The sequence below is a fragment of the Peromyscus eremicus genome, chromosome 23, assembly GCF_949786415.1.
Source record: "Peromyscus eremicus chromosome 23, PerEre_H2_v1, whole genome shotgun sequence".
Taxonomy (NCBI): Eukaryota; Metazoa; Chordata; class Mammalia; order Rodentia; family Cricetidae; genus Peromyscus; species Peromyscus eremicus.
The window spans coordinates 4,575,198-4,597,286 of NC_081438.1; the positions used below are offsets into that span (position 1 = coordinate 4,575,198).

The 22,089-nt window shown below is 54.0% G+C and overlaps 1 protein-coding gene across 1 annotated transcript; it reads right to left on the reverse strand.

Annotated features, from left to right (window-relative positions):
• Positions 1–576: 576 nt before the first annotated feature.
• Positions 577–21,238, reverse strand: Gltp (glycolipid transfer protein). Its single transcript, XM_059248952.1, has 5 exons — positions 21,037–21,238; positions 7,119–7,177; positions 5,594–5,727; positions 3,413–3,563; positions 577–1,665 (listed from the first exon to the last, which is right to left on the reverse strand). The coding sequence occupies exons 1-5, from the start codon at positions 21,137–21,139 to the stop codon at positions 1,483–1,485; spliced, it is 630 nt and encodes a 209-aa protein (XP_059104935.1). The 5' UTR covers positions 21,140–21,238; the 3' UTR covers positions 577–1,482.
• Between the last annotated feature and the right edge of the window lie 851 nt (positions 21,239–22,089).

Below are 22,089 nucleotides of genomic sequence, written 5' to 3' on the forward strand. Positions count from 1 at the left end.
GACGGTCATTTTAAGAACCATGATTCTCTCTTCCCCCTCCTCTCTTGCCTGGAATCACAATCCTCCAACCTCAGCCTTTGAGGTGCTGGAATTACAGCCACATGTCCCCATGTCTGGCTCCTGGTGTTTCCAAAGGAGTTACATACGTGATTTTTCTGGAAAACCTCTCAGTGTCTCTTATGTGGCCACCAGTTGTATTTTTTTAAATCAGAGGCCAGAAGACAGGTCCTTGTAGGGTTGGCTTTAGGGTCCCCGTTCTAGTCTGCTTTCTGTGGCTGTGGGCGAACCTCAGACCAAAAGCACCTTGGGGGATAAAGAATTTATTTGGCTCATAGGTCACAGTCCATCAGAGAGGAAAGTCAAGGCAGGAACCTGGAGATGGGAACTGAAACAGAGACCACAGAGCAATTAGCAGTTGAGAAAATGCACCACAGGTCTATCAGAAGGAGGCGATTCCTCAGTTGAGGGTCCCTCTTCCAGGTGTGCCAAGTTAACGACTGTTGAGACTCCCCAGTTGTAACCTCTGATACAGAATACAATAAAAGAGTCAAGAGCCACAGAAGCACCCAGATACGATTTCAAAATATAGATTTATTTATTAAGGATTATTTAATTTCTGCATAAAAATCACCAATTGTTCCTCATTGGGTTTTGTTTTGTTTTGTTTTCTTTAACACACATCAATTCTTTCAGGGTCTGTTTACCCCAATACTTTAAAAAATATAGCTCTTTTTAGCGCCAGAAGGACAGTTAAGGCAGCAAGGCAGTTTCTTGGGTCTCCACAGCTGGAGGGCTCCCATGACAGGCAGTTTCTTAGGTTGGAGAAGCCATCCCTGAAGACAGTAATTATGCAGAAGAATGCAGATACAGTCTCGTATGGTCACCTGTGTGTGCCTAGTCACTTGTTTGAAAAGGCTTGCTGGTACATTTCGGCTTTAAAAACAAAAAACAAAAAACAAAAACCTGTCTGACAAAAGACAGAGTGCAAGGAAGAGAGAACAGGGCTGGCTGGCATGGCGGATGTGCAGCCATGTGAGGGCTCCCGCCAGCTTGCTTTTTTAAACAGACCCACAGCAGGGGCCCTGCTGAACTTCCAATCAGACGCCATTGTCCTCCAAACATCTAAGACATCCTTGGGCCAGATGGACCAGGTTTCTTTGCTGGGTGAGGTGTATGTCTCCCCCGAGCTGGGCAGAGGAGGAAAAGACAGAAAACCCTGGGAATTGATCGTTAGCCACGTTAATTGGTTTTGACCACACTGGAGGGAAGGTGTGCTCAACCTGGGCTGCTGGGCAAGCAGGAGTTAGGTGTTTATTGCTCCATTAGAATAGGCAAGAAACAAACACAAAAGCAAATGACCTCTAGCAAGCTGCGGCTGCCCCTGCAGACCTGGGCTGGCCTGGCAGCTGAGCTGGGGACCCCAGCTTGATTCACAGTGATTCGGGGTTGCTTGCTCCCACGCGGGGCTGTGTGTCTGGATGCCTACACCGTGTAGTCAAGCTCCGCGTTCATCTTGGTGTACATGTCATAGATGGCGTCGATGGTGGCCGTGTAGTTGACCAGGAAGAGGCGGACCTTCTCCAGGCACTCCTCCTCCGTCACGTTCTGCCCCTTGGAGAGCGCCTTCAGGAAGTCAGACTTGTAGGGCGCGGCGTACAGTGCAGCCTTGAGAGGGGAGAGGGAAGACAGGTGCGGCATTAGTGGGGCAAGACCAGGCTGGCACACCGGGCACCCAGGGGCTGGCACACCGGGCACCCAGGGGCTGGCATACCGGGCACCTGGGGGCCTGGGGGCCTGAGTCCCTGACACTCGTGCTGGGCGGGTCTCTCTGCTTATGTTGGAAGAGAAAAGAAAAGTAAAGTGCATGTTCCCTCCCCCTGTAAGAGACACCAGCTTGGGATGGATACAGACAGACAGACAGACAGACAGACAGAACACTGTAGCTTGTGCCTCAAGTAAGTTCCTTAGCTGCATCCACTCAATTTGGTTGCTTCTGTTAAGATTAGGGAGGGGATAGCCGGGCAAGGTGGCACATATTTAATCCCAGCACTCGGGAGGCAGAGGCAGGTGGATATCTGTGAGTTCGAGGCCAGCCTGGTCTATAGAGTGAGATCCAGGTCAGCCTGGGCTACATAGTGAGACCCTGTCTCATAAACACAAAACCACACAACAAAATGTTTAGGGAGGTTGTGTGACTCACTCCACATGGCACGGGGCATATAGATGCCCAGTGCAGCACCAGGCACACATCTTTCTGTCCTTGGCTAAATTTGGGGGCTGCTTCAATACTTCAAAAGGCAGAGAACCAGAAATTCACAGAACCTAAGAGCCTTAGAGGACAAAGACACAGCCAAATAAAACATCCAGACCCTGGTTTGTGGGGTGGGGGAGGGGGGGTCACACATGATGAAGACAGTAATTGCTTTGGGGCCCCGAACCTAAGCCACACGCCGCACACTGTGCAGAGATCTGGAGGTGTGAGAGATGAGGCCACTGAGGCTCGGGGAGTCAGGCTCCCAGGTGCCCACTTTTGTTTCTGAGATGGGTTCTGACTATGTTGCCCAGGCTAGCCCAGAACTCCTGTGCTCTACGATCATCCTGGGAAGAGGTGCAGCTGCCAGCCAGGCCCAGGCTGAACCGTGGGACTTTGAGATCATCATAGGGTGGAGTGGGAAACAGCGCCCACTACTGGTGCACTTGCAGGCGGCTGGGGAGGCACATGAGATGCTGTCATTCCTGAGGGTGTGAGAGTGGGCTGCTCAAGATGACCCCTGACCCTAGCCATGCCCAGGTAGAAGGCCCAGAGGTGGTCATACTTCCTGCTTTGTGACCTGTTCTTCTTGCCTGGACCCAGCCTGCCTTGGGACCCTTCCTATCAGAGCCTGGGCTTCCTGGGGAAGGAGGGGTAGTGTGACAAGGACATCGTGAGGGGCAGGGTAGCCAGGAACATTTGGGAGGCCTTTTGCTATTCCTTAAGCCTCCCAGCCTGATGAACCTAGGGCCTCTCAGCTACCCAGGCTGGCATGAGACCCCTTTCCAGGAGCTGTGGTCAGTATCACCCCAACATAGGCCACAGTAAACTGAGGACCGGTCTTTACAGCAGCTATCTCCTTGCGGGGAGGGCCCTTCTTCCCCGCTGTGCCTGAGGTGAGAGCCCAGGGTGAGAGGGGAGCCAGTGAGGCCAGCCCACCATCACCCTGCGGTTCTTGAGTCTGCAGACCTGTCTTTTCTCACAGCCATGGAATCAACAGGCTGAGGGACCCGCGGGGACACTAAGGGGCACAAACAGGGTTGGTGTGGTTGCACGAGGGCCTCAGTGCACCAGCTCCATCTCCTAGCACAGGTGAGTCCTTCCTGGGATAAGCAAGGCAGTGGGAAGGAACCCAAGTCTTCTAGTCCCCTGGGGGCTCACCTTGAAGATCTTCTGCACCAGCCAGCCATGGTACTTCTTGAGGGCCATCTCATAGGCCTTGTTGGCATTTACGCGGATGAGGTTGGGGTGGTTCTCATCCCGTTCCCCGTCACAGATGCTCTGCAGGAACACCTGGATGAAGCGCAGGCCCCTGTGGTCCAAGGGGACAGTCATTTAGGACCAGGGCCCGTAACAGTGCACATACAGGGGAGTACCTCCCCTAGGTGACTTCCGGGCAATGTGACGGCCCAGCTCTGGTGCAGGGCGCCTTTAAGCAGAGCCTATTCTGGGTCTTTGCGGCCTCTCATGGCCTAAAGGATGAAGCCAGTGTGACCCCCGGAGGGTTCAAAGGCCAGGGACAGTCAGGCACACTGCCTCCCAGGCTGTTCGCCTCTACTGTACAGCGAGCCCTGCCTAAGACGCTTCATGGGGCACAGCAAGAAACCTGAATAGAAAACAGTCGCTGTGGTGATAGATTGCGTGCCCTAATAAACTTTGCCTGAAGATCAGAGAGACAAAGGAACAAGCCATGTCTTACCTCTAGGACTCCTCAGCCTGAAAAGCCTCTAGTTCCTGTCTCCTCACCCTTATATACCTTTCTCTGCCCAGCCATCACTTCCCGGGATTAAAGGCGTGTGACTCCCAAGTATTGGGATTAAAGGTGTGTGCCACCACTGCCTGGCCTCTATGTTTAATCTAGTGGCTTGTTCTGTTCTCTGATCTTCAGGCAAATTTATTAGGGTACATAATATATCACAAATCTGCCAGCCCTGTGGTGCGTTTAAGACAACAGGAAAATTCCCAGAGGCTCCTAAACTGAAGGCTTAGGTGTTGCTGTGGGAGGTGGGGTCTAGCTAGAGGAAGTGAGTCCCTAGCGACTTCCTGTTTCCTGTCAGTCAAGAGATGAGTAACTTCTTCAGCACTGTGCTGTTAGGAGGATGTCTTGCCTCACACTGGGCCTAGAATCAGTGAAGGTGACCAAGGGCTGAGCCCTCAGAGACCGTGGGCTAAAAGGGACCCTTCTCCATCTGGCTCATTCTGCCATGGCCACAAAAGTGTAATGCACATGGGGCCCTGTATCCTACCCCTTCAAACACATGGGGCCAAACTGGGCACACCAGCCACTCCACAGCCAAGTGCCCTTTCAGCCGCTCACCAGCCTCCTGCCTTCTCTACCCCTTACACAACCCGACAAATGCCTCTGCTCCCTTCCTGCAGGGGGTTGGGGGTGGCCCAGGTGAGGGCTTCTGGAGCAGGGCACTGAGAGCAGGGCTCCGTCCCAGCTTGTCCTGGCTGGAAGCTTCTTCATATGACAGGTGCCCGTCATACTTACATGCCTGTGTTAGGCTCCAGAGCCAGCACTGCCTTCCCGGTCACTCATAGGCCCACAGGTGACTTAGGTATGAAGAGCGACATCACCTGCCTTGCTACTGCTGGGTAGATGGACTGGGGGATGTTCCTCAGCCCTGGCCTTCAAGGCCTGCTGACAAGGTCAGGCCTTGTACCTGGGGCAGCTCTTAGAGCAACCATACCCTGATGACCACCGGGCCTCACTTCCGGGAAGCCAGCTTCCCCAGGTCTGGTTCACCAGAGAAGCATGTGTTGGGGGCTGGGGGCTGGGCTTCAGGGGACAAGCTGTCCTCCTAGGTCCTGGCCCAGACCCCTGAGATGTCAACAGTGGGAAGTGCTGGAGGGCAGGGAAAGGGTCCCTGGCTTCTTAGCAGCTGCTGGAATCCCACAGCTAGAGGATTCTGGAGCTGCTAGACCATTGACAAGATTCAAAGCAGGGACACACCTGTGCACTCAGGAGATCTACTGTATTTCTGTCAAGAGTCACAATACACAACTCCACCTGTGCACGCATGACTTGGCTACCTCTGTGCAGTACACCACCACTGCTCAGGCCTGGATTGGGACCTGGCCTCCAGATGCCCCTGTGGCCTCCTCCGTGGGGATGGGGAGATGGCACACCTGACTCACAGCATCTGAGACTTATCAGGTGCATACAGAACGGAGAAGACTAAGACTGGAAAATGCACTTCCCCTGCCGTCTCTGGGGCTAGAACAGGAAGTGCCACCGTGAATCTATCAGCCTTCGGAAGTTTCTTGTAGCTATTAAATGGCAGCATTAGCACCCCTTGCCCAACGTGGCCCAGCCACGCCCCACCCCGAGGCCATCACCTTTTCAGCCACAGCAGTGCCAGCGTGGCCCCCACTTTGGGCCACTCTGCTCCATACATCCCCTTCTCCACTTCCAGGATGTTCTGCAGGGTCCTGAACTTGGCTGGGTCGGTGTCGTACACGGCTTTGATTTTCTGGAATAGAGCACAGGTGTTCTCCCATCACAGACTGCCCCACAGACAGCTTCCGCACACTGAGCGGAGTGTCCCATCCTATGCCACCCGCCTGCTCATGGGTACTGGTGCCACCCGGGAGCCTGGGTCCCTGAAATGCTCCAAGTGCCCCACGCGGTCATTTTGGCGACCCTGACACCACACTCAGAACCCAGTCAACGGATTAGGACTCTGAGGCTCAGGGGTAACGCACGTGTCAAAGGCCACAGGGTTGGGACAGGGAGTGGGCCCTCGCCTGACCGGCTCCGGAAGCCATGTCTTCCCACTGCTATTGACGCTGTCACAGACATCAGAGACCTGAAGACCCACAATGAAGAAGGATGGACGCAGGCAAAAGGTTCAAAGCTATCCAGACAAAACAGCCCCTGAACTGGCGCCAGATGGGTCTGTCGAGACTCCAGCTGAGTCTGAATCCCACCCGTCACTTTCCCGCTGTGTGACCTTAAGTGAACCATCAACCACTCTGAGCTTCAAGCTCCTCATCTCTGTGAAGACAGTAATAGAAGGACCGGGCTCGAAATCCTCTGGGTTGGAGAAATGAGACCACGCAGCGGGTCCCAAGCCCTGTGCTGCCCTCCGGGTGCCTCTCTGCATGGAAGAGTCAAGCTGACCATGGACTTGATTTTTTTTGTTCTTTTCTTGGCGGTGGGAGGCCTGACTAGACAGCCCAGGCTAGCATGGATCCTCAGGCCTCAGCCTACGTGCTGGGATTACAGGATTACCTACATGATGATGTTTAACTGGAGGTGTGTGTGTGTGTGTGTGTGTGTGTGTGTGTGTGTGTGTGTGTGCCAACGGAGGCCAGAAGAGGACACTAGATCTCTGGAAATGGAGTTACAGGCACTTGAGAGTTGCCCAGTATGGGTGCTGGAACCAAACTCTAGGCCTCTGAAAGAGCAGCAAGCACCCTTGACCACTGAACCATCCTGCTAGCCCTCCACATTTATTTATTTATTTATTTATTTATTTATTTATTTATTTATTTATTTATTTATTTAAAGACACGGCCTCTCACTGGCTGGCCAGTGACCATCAGGGACCCACCTCTCTCCACTCCTCCAGCACTGGGGTTATTTTTATGCTGCCCAGTAATGCTTTTCTGTGGGTTTGAGGGTCCTAACTCAGGCATGCAGGTTTGTAACACGGAACCATTTCCCCATCTCTGGAGTCCTTGTTTGGCGGAGGGGGTGGCAGAGTGTCAGGCCAATCCCGGACTGTGTGCTTGCAAGGGGACACTGAGAACCTTGGCCCTGCGGGGGAGGGGCTGGGACTCCTCGGATCTTTGCCCTCTTCCCTGACCTCAGGCTGGGAACGGGGCTGGGGCGGGTCCAGATGCCTGACGGGAAACTTACCGTGATGTTCCCACTGATGTCTGCCTTGATGGGTGTGAACACTGGGGACCCAAGGCAATCTGGGAACAGAATGAGAAGAGAGATTTAGACTCCCAACCAAGATGGCATTCAGAACCACCACAGGCCATAGAAGACCGTCACCTGGGTGTTTAGGGCTCAGGAAGGATCATTTATAAGTTTTCAGAAGGCCCCACGGCCAAGTGAATTCAGGGAGTGCTGGGCTCTGGATGGGAGTGGATTGTCACCCCGGAACTGGGCGGGGCCTCTGAGGCTGCTGGAGTTGCTCAGTGTCCCATCTGCAGTGTCCGGCAGCTAACCACGTGACCTTGGACTTGACTTGTGCCCCACTCACCCTGGCAGGGTAGGCTCGGGCACTGCCCTTCATCTGAGTTTCAAGTTCCCCATCTTGTGAACAGGACACACATTCTGCCCTCCCTGGAGCTACCGTGTTTCCATGTGGAGGTGGGAACCTTTCTTGGCAGGTCTCAGGAGAATGGGGCGCAGAACAAGCAGTGACACCTTTGAGCCGCCTGGCCATGCGTGCTTGGAAGGAATGCCAGGCTCCACAGGGGACGAGAATTGTGCTCCGGCCCCCGCCCCCTTGGCTCTGCCCCTCTGGCAGGCCATCACCGCAGCCAGAATACCATAGCAGCCAGAGCTGCTCAGAGAGGAGGGTGCCGGCCTTGGGGGTCACACTCCAGTACTGGCCTCACTCTCAGCCTGAGCAAAGCTGCCATGCTCCTCTGTCACTCACCCTCTCCCTGCTGAGAAGTGGGCTCGCTGAGTCTGAGTCAAGGGCACAGGGCAGGTGCTAAACCCACAGAAGGGAGATACCGCTGCCCTGGAGGCAGACAGGGGCTTAAGGGCTTCCCGAATGACAGCAGCAGAGCTTTTACAGGTCAAATTCCAGTGAAGGCGACCAGCACGTGTGGCTGGTCATCTAGAATTCTCTTTTACTGCCCACATGAAGAGGTGTGAGCTGGAAGCACCTGAGAGACACACCCCAGACACAGTGGGACGAGGAACCAGATGGCCCGACATTCCTCCCTGGGGCAAGTCTCCCAGACTACACATCTGTTTCCCCCCATTGTCAGCTGGGGCGCTGAGCACTTAGGAGGGTTGGCACAGGGGTCAGAAATTAGGATTTGAGGCGCACCAACCAGGCCTGTGGCATGCACCTGTAATCCCCACACTCAGGAGGCAGAGACAGGGACACAGAGAGTTTGAGGTCAGCCTGGGCTGCAAAGCAGAGTCTCTGGAAAGAAACCAAGAAACAGTGCTGCATCTGGGCCGGGGGTGAAGCTCAGCGCAGTGGAGGCTAGCCTCTGCCTAGCATGTGTGAGGTCCTGGGTGTGACTCTCATCACCAAAAACCTGAATTAAGGGCCAGAGGGATGGCTCAGTGGTGACCTCAGTGCCAAGTAACCGGAGTTCAATCCCTGGGACCCACACGGTAGAAGTAGAGAACAGATTTCCACAAGTTGTCCTTTGACCCCCCCACTCAGGTGCCATGGCTCATACATACCTGCTCACACATACAAATAAATGCAAGAATCAGTTTAAAGGAAAAATACTGCACACCTACTTAGCAGGGTGCCCAGTGTGGGGCAACACTGGGAAAGGAGTGTGGATCGGCCTGTGACTTCCTAGCTCTAGGGTCAGGTTTCACAGCCTAGCAAATCTCTCTGAACCTCTGCAGAGTGCAAACTCCGTTGTACACCCCGTGGTTCACTTTTTTTCTTTTGGAGAGATTGGGTTGTGTAGCCCATGGTCCTCCTGCCTCAGCCTCCAAACGCTGGGATGACAGGTGTGTCCCACCACACCGGCCCGCTGAAGTCCCGCGTGGAGCCTAAGTCGCTGCCCTGGTGCAGGCTGTCAGCCCTACTTCTCAGAGTCCCAGCAGGCTCCTGGTAGTACCTAGCCCATCTCCGTGGTGCTTTCCCTGGTAGGCCCTTCTCCCACACTTCTGCGCATGTGCGTGTGAGGGCCAGAGGCCAGCAGTGGCTTCTTTCCTAATCGCTCTCCTTGCCTCTCACTGAACCCAGCGCTCACTTACTGGAAAGACATCAAGCTCCAGCGATTCTCTTGTCTTTACCCCTCCCTACCCTGATACAGATAGTCCAGGTGTAGTTTGGGCCCCTTGGGTACCAGAGGCATCCAGATTCAGCCTCGCTTTTCCAATCCCCCGCTTCCCCTTTGTGTACACTCTAGCATAGTTTGGATGACCCTGCCCCCAAGTATACGTTTTAAGCACCCACCCACCCACCCAAGATGGCAGAGGGTCTGTGAAGGGACTCGGGCTTCAGTTTTTCTTCCTGCAAAGGGAGACTAGGACTCCCACGCGGGGCAGGGCCGCTGTGAGGGGAGATACGGGTCGAGAACATGGCAGGTGTTGAGTGATCATCAGCCACAGGAGATGCCGGGAAGCTGGGCTGGACGGCAGAGCGTGGGTAACGTAGGGCACAGCCGTGGTGTGGCGCTGAGCACCCGCCCTGGTGGCAGGCAGGAGAAAGGCTTATTGTTTGCCATTCTCCTGACGAGTGCTCGATGAGGGTCACAAAGCCGCTGTGGTCAGCGGGCCCTGTCCCCACAGCAGCTGTCATTGTGTGTGTGGCTGACGGCTGCTGCCCGGGTCAGGGCGCCCATTCTGCTGTGGGGGAAGGGTGCGGTGGATGGAGGCGGGGATCAAAGGCTCCATGAGGGACTTGAAGAAAGAGAGTGGGCCTGGCCTGTCACCCCAGCATGCTGGAGACTGAGGAAGGAGGGTCATGAGTTCTAGGCCAGCTTGGGCTACAGAGTGGGACCCTACCCCAGAAAGTAAAAGATGAGAGTGTGCGGTCAGGGTGACCCCAGGTGGATGGGCAGGAAAGGCCTGGGGCGGTGTGCCCCATGCTGTAGGCCAAACAGGCCAGTGGCACCTAGAAGCTGAGTCTCTGTGGTTAGAGGGGAAGCTGCCTGTCACTTTGGAGCCAGCTGGCTCTGGGTGTGAATTGTGACTCTGACATGGCTTTGACAAGTGGCATAAGAACTCTGAGTGTGAACCTTTCACTTCCTGCAGCCCAGAGGTGCAGCCCAGAGAGAACTCCAAGGGGGGCTGGGGTCTGCTTCTCATGGCTTACAGGGGGCAGGGGGCACCGTAGAGAAGCTGAATGACTCACCCAGGTGGGTAAGAGGGCCAAAGAGACCCACGTTAGCTCTCTAGAACTTCTCTGTTGTTGTGAACTCAGGGCTGGGGACCCCAGAGCATGGTTTGAATCCTCACGCTCACCGTGGCCTTTCTAATAGTTAAACCCATGCTGGCCCCACCCAGTTACCTGTTCCCACAGCCTATGGGCCTAACCGCTCCCCCAGAACAGGCGAGCCCAGCCTGCCCGAAAACCACCTTTCTTGTCTGACTAGTTTTGCAGTTCGGAGGGAGAGGGCACTTGGAAGGTTTTCCAGTTTTTCCTGTGACCCACAGGAGGAAGGGAGCTGCCTTTAAAAACAGGAAGGCCCACAGTGCCACCACCTCCTGTTGTCACACAAGCCCCAACAGGCAGGCTGCGTGGGAAAGCTGGGGGGGGGGGGGTTAGAACACCGGGGAAATGCCTCTCATACCTAATAAAGGCATAAGAAAAGGTCAATAAATCTGCTTAGAAAACCCAAGAGCTTCTTATAAGAGGCCTTCAACAAAGTGGGGCAGGAAGCAGAGAAAGTAAATAAAGGCTGTTCACTATCTCAAATATATAAAGAGTATTTACAGAACAATAAGAAGAAAAGTTCTTTAGAATGAAGAATTCACAGATGAAATAAAAAAGATGCTTCGTCTCGGTGAGAAAGAAGAATATACAACTAAATGGGGATCTCTCCATCAACTGAGTAATTTTATGACTATATCAGCTTAACCATTCTAGATAGCATTTATTAAAATGTAGCACAGGGGCTGAGAGATGGCCAGCAGCTAACAGCACTTGCTGCCCTGCCCGAGGACCCGAGTGCAGTTCCCAGCACCCCTACCCAGTGTCTCACCACCTCCTTTAACTCCAGCATCAGGGGATCTGACTTCCTCTGTGGGTACTGTAAGGATTCTGTATATTCACTGCTGGGGTCTCATCTGGCACCTTATTACGTCATCAGCAGGCGACTAAGTCCCAGCCTAAAAGCCGGACGGGCACCCCACATGCTCTCTCGGTCTTTGTCTCTGTCTCTGCGCCTCTCTCTTTCTGTTTCCTCTCTGCCAGGCCTGGCTTCTCCTGTCCTATCCCCTCTCCTCTCTAATAAAGGCCATTCTAACTCTGGTAACCATGGCTCGCGACTCTTCCACCGCTGCCGACCAAACCAGCGCAGTATACCCTTCCAGGGGCCCCTTTACATATAGCACATTCAGATACACATACACATGAATTAAAATAAACCCATAAACGGAACACTGATGTTCCTGCTTCCATAGAGCAAGCCATTTGTATCTTTCTAAATGGAGTCATCATAAAAAACAGAAAGGGTGGCCTGGTGACGTCACAGGCTCCCTCAAACCTTCACGCCCGGCACTGCATTGAATGTCTTCCATCTTTTTTAAAACACTTCTGGGTCGTGGATGGCTAACTTTTCCTCTCTGCCTGCAGAGTCCAGTTGTGCCTTCCGGGACAACTGTGCCTGGACAGGGGCCACCTAGGGGCTCCTGCCTGGGTCTCCACTACGGCACAGATGGCTGACACTGCCCAGAAAGCAGAACTGTCCACCAGCCAACTTGTCACTACATGCCACCCAGAAACACTCATTTCCTCCTTCAACACAGTTGAACACAAGTCATTGTACTCAGCCCAGCCAGGGTGTGGCCGGGCATCACAGACAGCACTTGCCAAGCATGCGCAAGGCCCTGGGTTCCAGCCTTGCAACGTGATGGTGCATGCCCACAGCCTTGGCCCTTGGGAGGCTTGAGGCAGGAAATATCAGTTCAGGGCCTGCCTGGGTGACGTAGTAAGGCTGAGTGCCCCCTACTCTCCCTCTCCAGAAAAGACACGTCTGGAAATTTCCATCCTAGGTGTTCCAAAGGTCTTTACTGACTTATTCTGTGTTTGTGTGTACGCTCATGTGGGTTCACAGGCGTTCAGAAGTCAGAGGTCAACCTTGGGTGCCACCTTCCATCTTTTTTGAGACAGTAAGCGTCTCTCATTGGCCTGTGGCTTGTTAAGTGAGCTAGACTGGCCAGCCAGTGAGCTCCAAGAAGCCACCTATTTCCCTGGCGCTGGGATTACAAGCATGAGCCACCACACCTGGCATTTTACATGGGTTCTGGGAATTAAACTCAGGTCTTCCTCCCAAGCCCTATTTGTTCATTCTCTGTCTCTGTCTCTGTCTCTGTCTCTGTCTAATAAGACTTGAGGGATGCAGGCTAGCCTTGAACTTACTTTGTAGCTAGAATTACAGGCATGCAGCTTTATCTTTCACAACAAAGGGTGTTCCCGTTGTCCCAATTTGGAGCAACAAAGAGATTAGCCATGTCCTGACACCCCACCCCCACTTCCTCTCAGAAATCATTTTCAATGAAGAACAATATGTCATCCCAGTTCTCGGGGGCCAAGGCAGGAAGATGGAGGGTTGAAGCCCAGCCTGAACCACATGGCCAGACTCTATCACAGGTAAATGAGCAATCACATGAAGAACCAGGACGCACTCGGCTTTTGATGAGACACACCTAACTCAATCCCTGAGCGCTTATTTCCAAGGAGTGGTCACTATGTGGCAACAGACGCTGTGTGTGTGGGGAGTTTCTGCTGGGAATGCCTTTTTTCATAGCCAGATAACAAAATTTGTTAGACACTCCCAGCAGATTAATGTTACAGGTCCTGAGTTACAAGATCAGAATGGGTGGCTCAAATTACAGCTGATGGAGATGAATCTTTTATTAATTGGGGATGGTGTCCAGGCTCAGGTCATAGGCCGATTCTGAAGGAAAGAACACGGAGGACGCCCACATTCTAAGGCAGGCTCTGCTCTACATTATCTGCCTACAAAGGGGAAAAAAGCCAGTCCGGACCGGCCTTTAAGAAGCCACCCTGGGTTTGCACATTGTCTGTCCACAGTGGCCCTCTTTAATAACAGCCAGCCTTGAGGCCAGGTGTAGTGACACACACCTTTACTCTCTCTGCACGCAGGAGGCAGACCTAGAGGCAGTAGGATCTTTGTGAGTTTGAGGCTATTCCTGGTGGTCTACATAGTGAGTTCCAAGCCAGCCAAGGCTATAGAGTGAGATCCTGTCCCCTGCAAAAGCCAGCCTTGAGTTGCAAGTACAGTTGAGAAAATCTGATTTGCTGTGTGACTTGGGGGAAATCAGCTAACGTCTCTGAGCTACACTTGCTTCGTTAGTAAAATAAGCCATCTCACTGCAAGGCTTCAAGGCTTCGGGAAGGGCTCCGCACAGTTCCTGCAGGGCACCTCAATAAAAAAAAAAGTCTTATTTATTTATTTAGTATGCTTATTACATATCACAGCGTTATCTTTCTCAACAGGCAGAGTTTTCCAGAAAGGATATCCAGAAAACAACGATCCTGGCTGTGCAGAAAGCTGGAAACTGGATCTATGGCGGAGCGCGCGCCTAGCATGCACAATGAGGGAAGGACTAAAGAAGAAATCGGAGAAGGGAAGGAGGAAGAAACACTGACGGACTGAAGAGGAAAAGCCAACAGAAATCACCCAGGCATGACTTCCAGAGCGTTAGGAGGCGGGCTTGGGTAGGAGTAAAGGGATGTCCTTGGAGCAATCGCTTGTAGACTACTAGGGAGCCAGGGGAAGCCGACCGTCCCGGGGGGCAGGAGTCTGATGGTCCCTGAAAAGAGCTTAGAAAGCTTAGCTACATTGTAACAATAAAGGGAAAGACAGACTGAGTAAGAATGTAACAGAAGCAGGGAGACCCACAAAGCCATTTTAAAAACAGAAACAATGAAACCTAAGACCAGAGCCCCAGGCTCCGACGCTGTCACATGTCCCATCCAGCTTCCCCTCCCCAGCCACACCGAAGCCCAGGAAGCTGTTGCCCAGAAGAGGACTTCCCATACAACACAGCTGTCCCTGAAGATGCAGGGCTGACTGCCCCGCCCCAGGGCTGCATCGGCCTCGAGGTTTCTTTAAGAAACGCCCCGATTCCCTTGTTCCTTACTTCCTTCATAAGGGTTAGAAATGAGTTTCCAGCCACTCCCACGCTTGCCCCTGAGAGCCATCTTAAATCTTAAAGGCTAGCTGTGATGCGAGCATACATGTGTTTAACAGGTCCTGGGCTAGGAGAGCTTCCGTCTGGACACTGCCTAGCCACCTCTGCTCTGCCCGGAGTGTTGCGGGGGCTGGGGGGGGGGGGAGGTGGAGGGGGGGTCAGGTCACAGAAGGGCCGGACTTCGGCCCCTGAGAGATTCCCAGCACTGTGTGTGCCTCATCCCTCTGCAGAGCAGGTGAGGAGGTGCCAAGGTCCACGAGTTCAGACACACGCTTGGCTATTTCCTTTTGTCTTCTGCTCTCACACTAACAGAGAGGCCTGGACCTCAGAACCAGATGTCCTCAACAGGGAAAGGCCGACGAGCCATCTCAGGAGGCCAGGGTGAGCAAGCGGATGACACCGGGGCCCCAGACCTACTCCACATGGCTCTCAGCTGCACTGGAGTGATTCTCAGGCTGGAGCAGCCAACGGTTGGCCCTGGGCCCTGGCAGTCAGTCACCAAGGCTCAGGAATGCCTTCTCTTCAGCAGAGCTGCGTTTCCCAAGGGCTGTACTGCGTGCGCTCTGGCAGCCTCCCTCACCCATGCGAAGGTGGGGTGACTCCAGCATCAAGCACCATCGTCACCTTGTGAGGCCACCCCCTGGGGGCTTCAGATGGCACGTGAACGGACATGGACTGTATGCTTCTATCCAGACGCCAACAGAATTCGAACCCGATGGGGCTCAGCTGGACGAGAACGTCGGCCACGTTTCTTCCCACCCACTCATCCCAGGTGTTCAGGGTACGGGTACGGGAGGAAACTAGTTGGATTCAAAGCCACTGCTCCCCTCTGCACCTCAAAAGCAGCCATCCTACGTACTGGCAACAGTCCTCACTAAGCCGGGAGCACCAGCGCTGGGCAGGGCTCACCATGCCTCCTTCTGATGCCACACCGCTCGCTACAGGACTTTCAAAGCCGAACAAACCAGGACAGGAAGGGTCTCTTCCGGCTCTGTGTCCCCTCGGGGTACTGTTTCATCTTCCAAGTGCCCCCTACACCAGCACAGTCTATGTCCCCTGTTCCACCACGAGGACTGTCACCAGCTTCCTGGAGTGGAGGGGGAGCACAGTTCCATTGCACTTATCTTAGAAGAGTCAACATGCAAACACCCCTCAACAGACATGTAAAACATGGCAAGGCTGTGGCCAGGGGTCCTCAGCCCCCCAAAAGGGCTTGGTGCACCAGGAGAGTGTCCTAGAGATCAGGGTGCAGGAGGCACTTCCCATGTGTTTGGTCTGTGCATCCCAATTAGAGGAAACACTGTCCTGCCTGGGGTTCCCCCAAGCCTAATGGTCCCTGAACCCCAGCTGTTCTAATTTGTACAGCAAGAAGCAGCAGCCACAGGCTCAGAGTGGCAGGAGGGTGGCCGACAGAGGTCCCCTAGAGGGACCCATGGGCATCTACTCTGCAGCTCCCAGGCCACTTGCCATGTGGCAAAGTCACTATTATGCCAGCGAAGCTACTGGACTTCTGCAGGGGCCCAGCAGGCTGTGTCCACAGGGGCTCTTCTCCTCTACTGGACAGGAAGCCAGGAGCACTGTGTGAGCAGTCCAGAGGCCTGAATTCTGGCCTCGGCAGATGGGTGACTCAGATGGCTGTGTGACCTTGGCAAGTTTTTTTTTTTTTTTTTTTTGTTTGTTTGTTTTTTGTTTTTTTGTTTTTGGTTTTTTGAGACAGGGTTTCTCTGTGTAGCTTTGCGCCTTTCCTGGAGCTCACTTGGTAGCCCAGGCTGGCCTCGAACTCACAGAGATCCGCCTGGCTCTGCCTCCCAAGTGCTGGGATTAAAGGCGTGCGCCACCACCGCCCGGCGGCAAGTTTTATAACTTCTCTGGCCTCAGTTTCTTGGGCTGCAGGAAGCAGAGGATTCTGAGATTCTAAAGTAGCACTGCCACCCACCCCCAATGGAGCAGGCACTAAAGCAGAGGAAAAGGAGAGCCACACATTTACTGAGTGCCATGTACCTGCAGATCCCAAGGATACTGATGTAATTATGCTAAGAGTCACAAATGAAGGAAATGTATCCCAGCATTAAAACCTCAAGAAGTGAGGGGCAGAAATCATGGCCCTAGGTTCCTCCATCCGGGGCTTTTCCTTAGATAATGAGAGCTAAGAGTTGTCATAGAAGTCACCTCATGGACCAACTTTAATTGACCAAGAGAAATACGCTGAGGCTGTATCTATGCTCAGCGGGAAAACAGAAGTGTGGTTGATTAGTTAATGCCTGTCACACGTGCAGGATGGGCAGAGGTTATGGCTTCTGATCTGATCATGTCTTTTAATGTGGAAAGAAAAGCCAAGCATTTTTGGCAAGAACCTAGAAGAATGGGAATGGAAAAAACAAACAAACAAGCAAACATCTCCCCCCAAGCCCCTTTCATGCAGCCAAGTGTGGTGTAGATTGGTAACGCCAGCACTCTGGAGGCTGAGGTAGGGGTGTCACAAATTCAAGGCCAGACTGGGCTACAAAGGGGCTCAAAATACTAAAAAAAAAAAACTAAGTAAAGAAAAAAGGATGCATTCAGCAAATGCTGCAGCTCACAGTGTCCTGGGCACTGAAGTTATTCAGAACCACAGGACACAATGGGCTCTAGGAGCCACAGGGAGGAGGAAGGACTTTCTGGGTAGGGTTAGAGCTAGGCCAATTCCTCAAGGACCTGTGGACTCCAGCCAGACAAAAGGAAGGAGGTGTGTGGGTGAGTGAGTGGAGTGGCATGCAGAGTGAGGAGAAAGGCTGGCACAGGGAATGCTCTGGGGACAGGGGCACAATGCCATCTGCGGGCTGGGAGTCATTCAGAGAGCTGGCCACAGAGATTTCAGGAGAGGGCAACAGGGAACCACTGAGGCTTCTCGCCACGGAGGGCCATCAGGCCTCCTGGACTCGAGAGTGTAGCCGCATAACTGACCTAAAAGATAAGAGAGCAGGAGTCACAGGTCAGCCTTGTAACCGATCAGCCGGGAAGATCCAATTACTGGGTCAGAGGGGAGAAAAAAGATGGGTGAAGGACCAGCCTCTAAGTGGACGTGGTAAGACCTGCATGAGTGGAAGAATCAGGCTAGAGATACAGAGGCGGGGTGAGTCCCCACGGGGATGCTGTAAACCAGGGGAGCAGGCTGCCATGTGGCCCACACCCACAGGAGCAGAGAGAATCAGTGTTGACCCAGCCCAGCCGAGGATCCCAGGCCACACCCTGAGGAGTTAAGGTGGTTGTTCCAACAGGTCCCAAGCCTTCCTGCCCTTGGATCCAGAAAGTTCTTCTAAAGTTGAGAAACACCCAAAGAACTACGCAGGAGAAATTGACCTGACGATGTTGGCAGCAGAACTGTCCACCACAGCGACAAGTAAGAAGCCATGTGGGGCCGGGCGGTGGTGGCGCACGCCTTTAATCCCAGCACTTGGGAGGCAGAGCCAGGCGGATCTCTGTGAGTTCGAGGCCAGCCTGGGCTACCAAGTGAGTTCCAGGAAAGGCACAAAGCTACACAGAGAAACCCTGTCTCGAAAAACCAAAAAAAAAAAACAAAAAAAAAAAAAAAAAAAAAAAAAAAAAAGAAGCCATGTGGGGGTCCAGCATGAGGGGATTGCTAAACCGTGGCCACGTTCAAGTAGTAGAAGCCTAAGCCACTGTGGATGTGACAAGTGACGTAGGAAGACAGCCTCATTGTGTAGTTAGAAGGAAAATGAAGTTGAACATCTCTCTCTCTGTCTAAGATATAGAAAGAAGAATCTAGAAAGAAAATATTCTGAAGTGATGGCAGAGGTTGTTCTTCAAAAATCCTACTTCAAAAGGCTTTGAGAGCCTTTAATCCCAGCACTTGGGAGGCAGAGTCAGGCGGATCTCTGTGAGTTCGAGGCCAGCCTAGTCTACAGAGCGAGATCCAGAACAGGCACCAAAAACAACACAGAGAAACCCTGTCTCAAAAAAATCAACAAACAAACAAACAAACAACAACAACAACAAAACAGAAAGGCTGTGAGATGCCAAGAGTGTAGCTCACACCTGTGATGCCAGCCATTTGGAAGCTGAGGCAGGAGAACCGCCTTTGAGACCAGCCTGGGCTGCACAGGGAGTTCCAGGACAGAGTGAAATCTTAGCACAGAAAACCAACCAACCAACCAAACGGCTCCTGAAACTGAGTATGGTGGACATGCCTGGAACCCCAGCAGCTTGGAAACTGTGGCCAGCCCATGCTACATAGTTCATTCAAGGCCAGCCTGAGCTACAAGACCCTGGTTTCAAAACCAATGTCTGTGAAGGAATTAAGTGAACCAGTTAATCCATATTAGATCCTTAGTACCTAGTAAATGATCAATTAATGGCAGTCACCATTGGGTTTCGCTGATTTGAAAACCTGTTTTCAAAATACCTGAGAGGCTCCTTGTGGCCATCACTCCAGACCAGCTGTAGTCCAGGGCCACACACACTGTGCCCAGTTCATCCAAGCGATTGGGGACACTCCAAAGATGTAGACCAAGACCCCACCTTACAGCTGACAGTACGTCTCCTAGGCCAGGGTGGGAGAACCCTCCTGAAACCTGAGTCCACAGGAGAAAGCTCCACCCAGGAAGAGCACTTTCAAAATGTTTTCTTTTACGCAGGTGCCAAGAATGACCCTCTTTGGTGAACAATAAATGGCTCTAGGGTGACCCATGCCAGTTAACCCTTCATAGGCCAACTCCACTGAAGCGCTGGTCTAAATGGTGCTTCTGTCCACAGCTGTGACATCCACAGCCCTGGATGGCAGCAAAGACAAGGGTCCTTTGAGACCAGGAGCAGGGAGGGAGGGACACTCCTTTGCCCTGGCTCCAGCTGCCTCCTCCCATCTCCTCCCAAAGCAGCCAGACGCTCATACCCAAGGGGTGCCCCCAAGTACAAAGCTGACATGCCACCCCAGTGAAGACAAGGAAGCCATGCCATCACCACCATGGAGCCACTGACAGGGCTGCAGCATTCTGAGTGCTGGTGTCTAGAAGCACCTGGATAGTGCCCTGTAGCATTTAGCACCACCCCTTCAACTCCAAAGAACAAAACCACCTCCACACACCAGCAGATACCCACTCAGGAACAAAGCGGCCCTCACTTGAGAACCACTGGCTCCAGTAGATTCTGAACCCAGGACAGGCTGGCTCTAACTAGCAACTACTCAGAGAACCAAGGAGGAAACAAACACACAAAACTCAGTGTTGTCAGGGTTGACGAGATGGCTCAGCAGGGAAAGGAGCTTGCTGTGAAGCCAGATGACCTGAGTTCGATTCCCAGGAGCCATATGGCGGAAGGTAAGAACTGACTTCTGGAAAGTGTCCTCCAGGCCCTGGCAGGCAAACCCGTAAATACATAAATATATTTTAAAAAAAACATAATATGGTCATATAAATCAAAGCTAAAGCCAGCAGCTCCCTGCCTGGAGAGATACTGAGATCTCCAGCTGAGATACTGATGACAAGCAGGTCCCAAGCACTCAACAGGTTTGACAGAGTACCTGCTGGCTCATGCTCAGAACACCTGGAGCACAGCAGTGGCTGAGGGAGCCCAAGAGCCTGCTCTTAGGTCACTGCTCCTCCTCCAACAGACAACTGCATTCAGGGTTAGGGCTAACGCCACCTGTCAGGCATCTATGGAAAGGGCCCAAAATTACATTCAAGACCTTCATCCAGGGCTTCCTCTCCACAGCAAACATCTGCTCTTACAAGCCCTCATTTATCCCCCATAACCAGCCTAGACCAGCACCTCCATTTCACAGACAGGAACTCTGAGGCTCAAGAGGAAAACCGGTGTCCACATCTCCATGGCCACATGGCCACACAGTCCCTGTGGGAACTACTGTTCCCACCAAGTCCTAAGCATCTCCATGAGACAAGCAAGGGACGCTGTGGCTGTCAGACAACCTCCTCAGGCTAAGGAGCCTCAAGGCTCTGCCCAAGTGTGTGTTTCAACTGGACTCTGCCCCGGGGGCTGGTGTCATCCCGCAAAGTCACCAAATGAGCTAGCAGGGTAGGGCACTGGGAGCTTCCCCACGAAGAAAGCTCAGGTTGCACCCTTTGTGGACTGCAAGGCAAAGGGCAGGGCAGGCGGCATCGGTTTTCCTTCCACTTTCCAACAAGGCCTGGGCTGGAGGAGGGGAGGAAGAGGGTCTGAAACTGGACGGGGGGGGGGGGGGGGGGGTTGGGACTCAGGCTAACGCTCCTAAGAGCTTCTTCAACTTGACATATGGAAGAAGGACTCCCTCCTCTCCAAGCCAGAGGGAGGGAGGGATTGGAGCTAAGCACCCTGCCGCTGACATCACCCCCACGACCCACCCACTCCCCTTCTCCTGACCCCTTTCCTAGACCGAGGAAAATCTTTTCATGACTTCCTCTGAAAAGCGCCCTTGAGTTCTGCAGCTCCATCTTCAAGCCCTTGGAGGTGGGGGTGGTCTTTGATCTGGGGAAGGGAGGGCTGATTCCTTTTAAGGGGTGGGGGGGAGAATTGAGAACCATTCTGAAAGGGACGGGGGGGGGGGGGAATGAAGCCGAAGAGGAAGGCGTTCCGGGGAGCCGGGGGAGGTTGGTGCAGCATGCCCCTGGTGCATTAGTGAGGAATGTTCCGGGGGGGGCGAGGGGTGAGAGGGAGCGCTGGCGGAGAAGGGCTGGGGTGCATCTGAAGGGAGTGAAGGGGCCAGAGAGGTCTGGGCAGGTGGGAAGGGCTGCCGGGGACTCACCGAAGAAGGGCGGCAGGTGGGCCACCGCCTCCAGGAAGGGCCCGGTCTCGATCTGCCGGTCCGCGGGCAGCGGCTTGAGCAGGTGTTCGGCCAGCAGCGCCATTTCGGGGTCGAGGCCCTTGGTGATGCCCCAGCCCGCGCCGAGGGCGTCCGCGCCCGGGCTGTCGCCGCCCGCCGCCTCCCGGGACGCCAGCGTCGCCACTTCCGCCCGCGCCTCTCAGCGAGCGCCGAGCGCCGCCCGCAGGCCGGAGCCATGGAGCGCTCGGCCCCGCCCCTCCGGGGGCTCTACCAATAGGCGTCCACGGCCGCTCCCCCTTAACCAATGGGAGCCCGTCTCCCCCGCCGCCGCACTGCCATTGGTCCGGGGGCGGGGCTTGGCGGAAGCGCGGGCGGCGGGCACCAGGTGAGCCGCGCCCAGGTGAGGCACTGCACCGCCCGCCTGTCACTGGTCACCTCGGTCCCCAGCCTGGGGTCCTGGCCGGTGTCGCTCTGATCCCGACCCGCTTATAGTCCAACCCCCCTGGCGGGGCCTTGTTTCCCAATCCGGGGTCCTCCAAAGGTCCCAGGTTCACGCCTCCCGCAGCCGCAGCACCCGGGTTCACCCGCAGCCACAATCCAACCTCGCTGCTGTGCCCTAAAACCCAGAGCTCAGTGCACCCCACATCCCTCGCCGTGGAGAGCCTGGTACTTCGTCCACACTGAATATTCAAGGGTCCTGCTCTGCGCGGCTGCTGCTCACAGGGCTGGGCACCCAGGATGCAGTGACCATGTAGCTAAGTTCCCTGTCCTGGAGCGAGCAGTCTAGTCGGGACTCCGTGCAGCAGCACAACACGCACATTAATAGTTTCAGAGCTAGCTGGTGGGTGAATAAAACAAAGCAGGCTTGGGGGTGTAGGTCAGATGGTCCTGCGTTGCATCTCAGCACCGAATAAACTGGATATGATGCGTGCCTGTGACCCCAGCGCCCGGGAAGTGGTCGTTCTTGGCCACTTAAGGAGCCCTGGGACCAGGCTGGGGTAGGGATCCTGTCCCTAGATAAATAAGCAAGGCAGT

Bases quoted from the DNA above. Each gene is read 5' to 3' on its own strand.
- Gltp (XM_059248952.1), bottom strand. From the start codon at position 21,139: ATGGCGCTGCTGGCCGAACACCTGCTCAAGCCGCTGCCCGCGGACCGG. The intron at 5,728-7,118 runs GTAAGTTTCCCG...GCTCTATTCCAG, and splicing joins ACATCAGTGGGAACATCACG to AAAATCAAAGCCGTGTACGA. The intron at 1,666-3,412 runs GTGAGCCCCCAG...TCCCCTCTCAAG, and splicing joins TGGTGCAGAAGATCTTCAAG to GCTGCACTGTACGCCGCGCC.